This window comes from Syngnathus floridae, chromosome 13 (assembly GCF_059516105.1).
Source record: "Syngnathus floridae isolate MCC-2025c chromosome 13, RoL_Sflo_1.0, whole genome shotgun sequence".
Classification (NCBI taxonomy): domain Eukaryota; kingdom Metazoa; phylum Chordata; class Actinopteri; order Syngnathiformes; family Syngnathidae; genus Syngnathus; species Syngnathus floridae.
The window spans coordinates 11,826,637-11,836,787 of record NC_142425.1 but is presented as its reverse complement, the minus strand read 5'-3'; the positions used below and the strand labels follow the sequence as shown (position 1 = coordinate 11,836,787).

The 10,151-nt window shown below is 45.0% G+C and overlaps 1 protein-coding gene across 1 annotated transcript; it reads right to left on the bottom strand.

Annotated features, from left to right (window-relative positions):
* Positions 1-342: 342 nt before the first annotated feature.
* Positions 343-7,851, bottom strand: colgalt2b (collagen beta(1-O)galactosyltransferase 2b). The gene is made up of 12 exons (XM_088393103.1): positions 7,521-7,851; positions 4,421-4,531; positions 4,240-4,357; positions 3,902-4,036; positions 3,519-3,723; positions 3,043-3,162; positions 2,735-2,808; positions 2,562-2,668; positions 2,348-2,480; positions 2,158-2,285; positions 1,877-2,083; positions 343-1,204 (listed from the first exon to the last, which is right to left on the bottom strand). The coding sequence occupies exons 1-12, from the start codon at positions 7,748-7,750 to the stop codon at positions 931-933; spliced, it is 1,842 nt and encodes a 613-aa protein (XP_088249229.1). The 5' UTR covers positions 7,751-7,851; the 3' UTR covers positions 343-930.
* Positions 7,852-10,151: the final 2,300 nt, after the last annotated feature.

Genomic DNA, 10,151 nt, shown 5'->3' with positions numbered 1-10,151 from the left:
CAGGAAATGTAAAACAGTACGTGGTCCTCCCCCATAACTTTAAATTCATTATGAGGCCACACGTTCCCTTTCAAGTTGGAAACCTTTTTATGGCCCACGGTGATTGTTGTGAAACACCACCGGCACCAGAAGCTGTCTGCAGCCCCTCTCCAGAAGGTCATGGGAACATCAGGCTACTCGAGTAGCTTGTTTGTGCTGACTGTGCACATCAATAAACACCAAAATATCCTTGGCTTAATGAGAGCTGGTTGGTATTAGTTAATATCATTTGTATTTAAAATAAACTTAAATCTTGACAAAATATTAGTTTTATATATTTGAGGGAAAGAGCGACAACACAAATGAGGAAGGCGTTTTATTAGTTCATCAAGGGCACAAATCAGCCTGGACGTGGAGAAGAAACCAGTGTTTGTTGTACATAACTTGTTAAATCCGAAATTAAAGTCAGCTTTTGGCTTGTTGCATGCATGAGAGATGTTCTGCTAACAAGCAGGACCCGCCTGCTACAGCGCCGCTACACTTGTCTAACTTTGTAGTCATGTGACAATCGTGAATGTGTGTAAAAAAAAAAAAAAAAAAATGCTGACATCTTTTTTCCTTTTGAAGTCTGACTTGAACACCATAGTGGTCACTGACACTTTTATTTACTCAACTGCAGATGGGGGGAGGCAACAGGGGTCCACTTTTAAATGTCCGTAGTTGTACATTGTTAATTTTTCCACAAAATGAGAAAAAAAATTGAGGAATGTGTTTAATTTACTCATCCAAAGTGGATCACGGGCACGATTTGAGGAAATGGGGTAGTACAAATGACCAAAAAAGGCACGCTGGGAATAAATTAAGGCACTTGCTCATTTTAAGAATATACAGTATCTCCACTTCAAGTGTCTTTTCCAAAACCTTCACACTCGTTCCAAAACTCCCACCACTTCACAGTTCGTCCCGCGAGGTCCTGGCGGCGGGCGGCGGTGAGTCCCCCGTGACGCTGTTCTGGGCCATGATCCGGATGCGGCCCTGCTGGGTGCTCTTGCGGGTGAGCCGCCGGTCCCAGTCGGTAGCCACGGCCTCGTCGTCCCAGATGGTGGAGGTCTCGGTGTCGCTGATGTAGCCCGGCTCGCCCGTGTAGTGCGTGGGGTAGATGAGCAGCGGTTCCACCGAGAAGGCTCTCAGGTCTCGCGGCTCGTAGTGGGACATGTAGTCTATGCTGAGGAGGAGAGACAGCAAGATGTTTCATGGAAGGCGGGTGGATGCTCATGCGGCTAGCTTTATGCTAACACATCATGGGAAATGACATAGACAGGCTAGCGGATAGCATCCTTGCGTTAGGGTCATTAAAATTTAAATAACACAAATGGTGCAGAAGCACAGGTAGACAGACAATCGAACAATTGAAGCAAAAAGTCTGGACGTGCTTTGAACTTACCAAACTGTTATTGAAGAATTTCTACAATACATTAAAACACACATGTCCCGTAATTCCCAATTTCTTGCCCTATTGAGTGAGCGAATGGTTGTGAATACACACAGTGTATTTACAGAGTAATCTATACAGGGAACACTGGACACACATCCTTGTGTATTTGCATAGTAACACACACACACACACAGCACGCATCCCCCCACCCCCCCCTTGCCTCCAGGCCGCTATCAATGGGAATCCTGTCCCCCTCTCCGAGCAGCAGGAAGAGCCTTGGCGGCCCGCATTCCTCAAAGAGAGGCAAGCGAGGCAGGAGGGGGGGGCGACATAGGGCGAGCGCACAAAGTCAAACCTTTGTTGGGGAAAAAAAAAGATGCGAGGGCACCAGAGGTGTGACAGAGCCCTGAGGGACGCCGGAAGAACCTTCTGCTGCGAGTTCAAAATATCGAAGCGACTTACTTGGGGTGTTTGTTGAACATGACGGGAAGGAACTCATCGACGGGGAGCATTTTGCTGAAGGGTTTGGCGTTCAGCAGCTTGGTGGCTCCCTGCAGCGACAGCACGTAGCCTAGCGTCCAGTACGAGTAGTCGGCCTCCACCAGGTTGTTGACGCCGTCCACGGAGCGCTCGGGCTCCTGCAGTTGCATACGCTTGCGCCCCACGTAGCTGGCAAAGAAGATCCAAAATTACATTTCTAGACTGATGACCCAAAGTCAAAGAATTTCCCCACGGGTTCTTACACGAGGTCCCAGTCCAGCTGGGCTTTGTCCATGTCATCCATAATGGCCTGGAGTCGTCGATTAAAGCGGGGCTCAAACCTCACGTCGTCCTCTAAAACAAGAACTTTGCGGAGGTTGCGCTCCACCACCTTCGGATCAAAAAAAAAATGGCTTGCTGAAACCGTACCGATCCCCGAATAGCCGCTCTCACCTGGCTCCATATGGAGTGATGGCTAAGGAAGCAGCCGATCTCGCCTCGGGTCAGAATCCGGCCCGAGTACGGGTCCTTGTAGCCGGGCAGCATTTCGATCCCCAGCGCCTGCAGCTGGGACGTGTTGAGGGCTCTGAGAAGTTCCCAGAAGAAGTCACGCTAGGTCTCAAAAACACTTAATGGTGGAAAAAGGAACTCGAAGATGAAGACCTACTTGCCGTCCACCGCGTCCACGAGCGTGACGTGCAGGCCGAGCACCGACAGGGTCTTCAACATCCGGCTTCTTCTGTCCAGCCGACGTTTCAAATTGACGAGGAAGATCTAAAAGCAAACACTCTGAGTGTGCCAAGGCAAGGAAAAAGACTCAAAGGGACAAAAAAAACTCACTTCATCGAAAACCATGGTGTCCCGTGGAGATGGTGGAGCGTGAAGATGCTCAGAAGGTTCAAGACTGTGCTCAACTGTGCAGCAGAGAAACAGGAATTTTGTGAGCACCTTAAAGTCAAAATCTGGCCGCCATTTAATTTTTTTTTTCCGAGTTGGGCTCTGCAGGAGTGGAGGAGGGTGGACAGAGAAGCAAGATGAAGCTGACAGGATGCAATCAGAGACGCCACCGGAGGTCAAGGGGAACCGGGCGAGCCGACATCGTGAGGCGTGACAGATTGTGTGTCGACTTCGTGTGTGTGTGCACTCACTCAAGGCCTCCGTGGTGGTGTGGCTGAAACTCTCGCGCTCATCCTCCACAGTCTGGTGCTGCTTGAGGGGAACGGGAAGGAACCCGTAATGCTCTCTGTTACACACGTGCATCTGCACACCTGGAGGTCAAACACACACATTAACATCGCCACCACAACGCCGTGACCCTGCAAGCCAAACGTGACGCAACACACTGGCATGCAAATGCAACACATTCTTGTCATGTGTGTCGAATGGAAATCTCCAAGGTTGTGTTTGCACATTTAATACGCACACACCTAAAAATCAGCACACATGGTTTTGCTCATTTTACTTCTGCTACAAAGTCGTCTTTGTTTGGAACACAACAAACACACAATGAGTGAAGAAATGAAAAGCAGCTGAGTGTTGACGGCTGTACTTTTTTTTTTTTTAAGAACTTTTGTGACCACCGTTAATGACAATTGCGCTGGTTTGCCTCGAGCTTCCAACTCACCCGCTTGACGTGCGGAGAATGCAAACACCATGATGTCATCAAAGGCCCAGCTGTAGTCGGGGTGAGGCGGGTAGAAGGCCAGATTTCGGCTGGACTCCCGTCTCAGGTCCAACAGGAAGGTGCTGTGCACCATGGGGACCGGGAAGCAGCCCAGACGCCTCCACTCACGGATGGGCTGGTAGTCCGGGGTCCTCTTGTAATAGCCCTGAAAGACACCACAGTGTGGTTATTGTATTTATTTTTGTGTGGATGGATAAATGAATAAATACATTTAAAAATAAATACATGTAAAAATACATCAAAATACATATATTTAAAAATAAATAAATGAACAAACCAAAATTATAATATTTATTTGTCCACGGATGGATTGACGGACGTACCTGTGGAGTCATGCCGCACCAGTAGTTGGAGTACAAGGTGCGGGATTCCATCATGGGGGCGACCACGGTCAAGTTCTCGGCGATGAGCAGGTTGAGCACACGGGGGTTGGTGAGAAGGTTGTCACTGTCAACAAACTACCAAAAAAGATTTTTATTGAAGGAGGGATGGAATTTATTTCAATGGAGAAGATTGATTTGACAAATGATTCAATGAAGAGCTCGCTCAAGCTTCTACTGCACCGATTAGCTGTCATGCCGGTTGCCAGTAGATGCAACTCAACCGTTTTCCCACACTGACAGCAAATCAAATATTTTTCGGGCACGAGTCTTTCACATACCAGTATAAAGTCGGCCCATCGTTCCCTGGCCGCCTTGAGCGCCGCCTGCCTCAGCTTCATCACATGGTTGAACCTGGACGCAGGCCAGTGCTTGGGACCCCACTCGTCTGTGTAGAACCTTCACAGAGCACCACTCATCAGTGAAGAAATACTATTTTTCTTTTATTGAAAAAATGCTGACCTGGGCTCCTCCATGGGCCTCCACTCCACGTAATGGTAGAGACGCTGGGCGTTCTTCAGCCACTCTCGCAACATGGCCGTGGTGTTGTCCATGTTGTGGTCGCTGGCGGCCCTGGAACGACACCGAGGACGCCCTTGCATCATCTGGACAATAGTATTGGGACGCTTGAGCATGGCATGACATCTCTTGATGTTGTTCGGATGGATCCCATTTCCATTTATTTCTCATTATTTTTGCATTTGTGGACTTCATACACCAACAAAGCTTGCCTTGCCTTTTGCATGTGGTGTGTTTACAGTTATGCACGTTACAACATGTACCAACGTGCACGTGTGTGATTATTCACACAGAAGGAAGCCGCCACGTGATGACTGAGTGTTATTTCATTCTAGTTTATGGTGCTCGTCAAAGTGGGGAACACCTGATGTTGGATGGTCGTAATGACAAGAGACGCACATATTTAGACGCTAAAATGCACATGGACGAGGGATACATGGGCTGCTACAAGCCCGAGGAGTGAGTTCAGGCAATTCATGTAACATACATTTAGATCCGGGGTGTCGATTTTTTTGGGCGGGCCGCATTGTCGTCATAGCTTTTTTCGGTAGGCCATTATGACTGTCAACCCAAATAAATGTATGAGCACCTCATATTAAATACAGTAAAAGCTACAAAACAAATTGACAAATTGTTTTCAAATCAGACGAGTAAAAACTGTCAAATATTTTTTTAAAAAGATATTAAAAGTGAAGACAATTTGCAAGGATGTGGCGGGCCGTATCTGGCCCCCGGGCCTTGAGTTTGACACCTGTGATTTAGATGAGTCAGCATTTCAAGGATTATAATTTAATTATGATAGCTCAGATTTGAGAAGAAAACAAAAACAAACAAATTTTGCGTTTCTGTAAAAATAAAATGATCCACGTGCGTTTCCACCGTGACTCCAAAATAGACTTTGGCGGAAAAGTGACAGCAAATTAGCAGTGGAAAAGTCCACCAAAGCAAAATCCCGTTTACATGTTTGTGTGGCTATGAAGCATCTTGTCATTTGCTAATAGACATGTTACTCTTTGGCATTGCCTTTAAATGACAGCGAGCGGTGGCGTCTGACAGCTGCGTCGAGCGCATCGTCTTTACTTTTAAATTCCAGGGGCTGTCATTTGGTTGCTAGTAATAAAAAGTTCTACTCAACATAAGTAAATAAATCAAGAAATAAGTAGGGAGGTAAAAGTTTGCGTTCGAGAAGGAAATAACTCATTTTCCAGGGCGCAAAATAAAAGTACGGAAGCCTGAAAGGGTCGGAAAGTCGACGCACATTGACTAACCAGCATTTAAAGAAGCAACATAAATAAGTCGACTGAGATGTTTGTCACCAAATTTCTTCCTTTCAGCTTTGTATTGTTGATGTTTTTAAGAAGGTTGTTTTGACTGACGTTAGGGTGCAGCTTTTTTTGTTTTGTCTATCCCATGTCTGGCTGGCTGTCTGCACAGTGCCTTTCCCTCTCAGCTCTCTTGAGGACAAGCTGTGACTTTCCACCATGACTAACACGATTACATCGCCCTGCTTCTTCAATGCTGCTTTTTTGCATTTCTAATGAAGCATCACTGTAAAATGGCAACACACAAATATTCCACGGCTGAGGTTAGATCACAAGTGGACGCCGTGTACTCAAGGCCAAACAGATATTAAATTGGACAAAAGTAGAGAAATGCTACCAAATCAAGAGAATGGAATGTCATGATGAATATCGAAGCCGATGTAACAGTATGACTGCTCTGCCTCGTTGTAAAGATTGATCGTATACTGCAGCCTCATTATTTTGCTCCCCGAAGGTGTTTCGTTACGTCCCTCTTTCCGTTGCTGTCTACGATGTAATCAACATCTGGACAACACATGCTTAACCTATACAAACTAATTGTGACCCTTTAAAGCTTTACATTGGTAGAATGTGAACGGAAAATGAGAGAATATGAACGGAAGATTAAAGCAAATATATTTTCGCAATGATACTTGTTGAGCCATGAAGAAGAGTCCATGAATTTACGTGATTGGTCGGTGTGGTTTCAATACATTCAGAAGACACGCCCACATCGTTTGAGAGTGGAGAGAACGACTTGATTTTTCATAATTTCAAGGGTACGTGCCAATTTTGTAATCATTCAAATTTGTCAGGTTTGTTTGCATCTGTAAATAAGCCAACTCTCATCTTCGGAGTGTCAAATTCATCAATTTCTCTTAACAGGGTGTTTAATGTTGTCATCCCGAATGTCAGCACAATATTGCAAACGCGGTGGATGTTTTGAACGTCTTTCCTGTGAAGGCCGAGAAGAAAAAGAGTGAGAAATTCCTCATGAGTCTCAACGTCAACAAAAAGTGGACTTGCGCTCAAGCGTGACATTCAGTAGTCACATTCAAGGTTACGTGGAGGCTTGCATCTTTGCCCCATAACAAGATTGGACGCCCTGAAAACCATACGGCATTGAAGGCATCAGTCCGAATACGACACAACTCTAAAATAATATTTTATGATCATAAAATCAAGTTAAGATGCTCCTTGTTTTTTTCCAACATGAAAGCTGATGACATCTACATCTAGCAGGTGTGCCCATGAATTAGCTTTGATTAAAATAAGAATAAAGCAGTGCCCATGATTAGCTTTGATAAAAAAAAGAATAAAGCAAAGTGTCATAAAGGGGCAAACTGAAATTAACAGTTATGTAATCGTAAACTGAATAATAAAAAAAAAACTTCTACTAGGCGTACCTAATAAAGTGACCTCCCCATTGACTTTCCAGCGCGAGCTTGTACACATTTCTTGACACGCATGACTTAGCCCTACTACTAACTCCCCCCCTCCCTCTCTCCCTCCTTCTTCTCTTTTAATCCTGCTGTCAAAGCAATTTAATGTCTGTTTCATGCACTCCCCCCCCCCTCGCGTTTTTATGATTAGTGAATCGGTTGAATTATGTGGAAGTAGCAGGACACAAAAGTGAGGAGAATAAAATATAATAATAAAGTGAATGATGTAGAATAACATAATAATACTGATAATAATAATAATAATAATAATAATAATAATAATAATAATAATCTACAGACCAGATTGCGATGCGCTCCTTGGGGTAGTCCAGCCTCTCGATGCATCCCAGGTAATGAGCGAGGCTGTGCGCCGCGTTGCGAGCCAGGATGGCGATCAGGACTTTGGGTCGGAGCAGGGCCGACTCTTCCTTGGGGCTCACATCCGCCTCCTCCACCAGCGTCACGGTCTCCGAGCGCACGCTGGAGCGCATGGCACACAGCGCGGCCAACAGCAGCAGAGGCATCCGCATCTCGTCGGCTTTCCTTGGTTGTGCTGGTGCTGCTGCTGGTGCTGGCTGGTGGAACCACCCGGAGACACCGAAGTCCTGACTGAAAAGTGGAGAGAAGGGGAGGGGGGGGGGGGGTGAGAATGAGACTGGACACACCTTCACTTTGAAAAGAGTCAGCAACTTTTATAATTGGGGGGTGGGGCTAAATATATTGAGTATTATTTTCAAAGAGAGGAAAATGGCAGGAATAAAAAATAAAAAATAAATCCCTGCTATATTTGATGGTGCTGGTGTGTAACTGTAATTTGTGTTCAACGAGCGAGTTCATGAAGCTTCTCTTAATGACAGACGGCCACGCCGCTCTGTTTATTTGAGCTGGCATGTCGGCCATTTAGGAGAATGGTTTTTCCCTCCTCGCTGAGGTAATGACAAATGAGCTTTGTTAGTCACCGCACAGGAGGAGGTGTCCGAAGCGTGCCTGAGCAAAAAAAAAACATCACAGCAATTGAGTACGGCCTAATATCACAGGTAGCAGGCATTATTTTAAAGCATTAGTTTTCATGACATTTTACTAAATTACTGTAATTCCCTCACACGTGGGAAAGGAGATAATTCACTTTTGTAATACATGTTATTTTTAATCCATTTTATACGAGCATTTTTGGGCCGTGTTTTCCAATAAACAGCAAAGGTTTTAAAATGCGTTTAAACGTGTTTAAATTATGCCGGACATTGAATTGAATATTAATAGATGCTCTATAACATGTGTTTCCTACTGTTTGACATTGCCCCGTATTTATTATAACAGTAGAGAAAGTTTCGTATTCGCCTGCACGAGATGATAATAACCTGGTGCGTGCTGCTACCTGGTGGACAAATGGTGGCATTGCAGGCAGCCAAAATAAATACGTTTGACCTTATGACCCTTTCAGTTAACGTTTTATCGTTCATTTTTAATAGAACCATCTATCAAACAACAAAATGCTAAGAAATGAAATAAAATGAACAGGCATGTTGCATTCGATTCAATTCAATTCAATGGGGAAAATTGATTTGAGGAGAATCATCAATAGGTTAACAACAGCAGACAGGAGAATATTTCTCCGCTAGAGGGCGCTCTTGCTTCAATCTTCCAGCTCAATCTCACCCACGCCCATATTCTCAGTGTCTAACACACGTCCACACGTCCACACACTTCTTCCATGAATTTGCACACACACAACCTGCACGTTGTAAACAGTATAAATGCTGCCATCCTGTTGATTATGACAAGCCACGTCAGGCTGCACATTGATTGCAAACTGGACTCGTTCCAACAACTCTGACTCAGCTAATGACAACAAGCCTTCAACCTTGGGAGTAAATCATCAACAGTGACTGAGCACTCCCTTAGCCTTTTGCACTCAAGTCGCGGCAACCACGATGACAACAAAAACATGGAGGTATGGTAAAAAGGGTGCAGTCGTTGAACCAATGCCAATGACGTACAGAACGGTGGCCATTTCAAGTAGGTCATCCCTTTGTGGCTGTGTGGCGTGAATGCAAAATCGAATTGTAAAAGCTCGGGGGGAACCTCCCACTCGTGTGAGGAGGTAATCCACACTGTGAAGAGGCTTTACATACAAATTTGGGGGTGGAGATGTGCACAATTTGGAACCAGAGGCCTTCACTTAATGACAATTTTACAAAGCAATGTGAGAAAGAATTCCAAATCTGATTGAAGAAACAATCGTGTCATGACTATAAATAAAATTTACATCGCCCGGCAGTGCCAATTTGAAATCTGGATGAAAAAAAAAGACAAAATTACAAAGTGATGAGAAGAAAAAAAAAAAACTTGACACATTTTGATAGATAAATGATTGCGAGAGCTTCTGTTTAGGTCAGCAGAGGCACTGAAACTACTCAGCACCGCTAAATGGGAGCTACAGCATATTGCGGTTGGCGAAGGCAGCGTGCACGCTCACCCCCCCCCCCCCCCCTCGCCTGTTGAGTCATCAGCTGTGTGGGGCAACAAGAACACACACACACATCTGTAAATAATGCCCCTTATGACCACAAGCTTCTGTTTTCAGCACACTGGGCGGACATTTACTGCACGACGACTTTCCCCTCTGCATTTGCACTATTTACACAAGGTCGATGTAAAAACACTCAAACAGGAGGTGGCGAGGATTTTGGGCTACTTGCGTCATCTTACTGCAAAGAGCATTTTCTTGGACGGGGAAGTGCCATCTCTTTACAACATATATTCTAGGCCAACTATTATTGTGCCACTGCTTGGCCGCATTTCGAATGTTGCTAATCAACGTTGACATGATGGGGGGACCCTTAGGGTGCCCAAGCCCAGGAGAAGGAGACTGAGTCAGCACTTAATTTATGAATGTAAAATCAATAGGAATTGTTAAAAAAAAAAAAAAAA

Excerpts from the sequence above, each read along its gene's own strand:
- colgalt2b (XM_088393103.1), bottom strand. The coding sequence starts at position 7,750 with ATGCGGATGCCTCTGCTGCTGTTGGCCGCGCTGTGTGCCATGCGCTCC. Across the intron at positions 4,358-4,420 it reads AGGCCCATGGAGGAGCCCAG|GTTCTACACAGACGAGTGGG; the intron begins GTCAGCATTTTT and ends TGCTCTGTGAAG. Across the intron at positions 3,724-3,901 it reads GGTGCGGCATGACTCCACAG|GGCTATTACAAGAGGACCCC; the intron begins GTACGTCCGTCA and ends GGTGTCTTTCAG.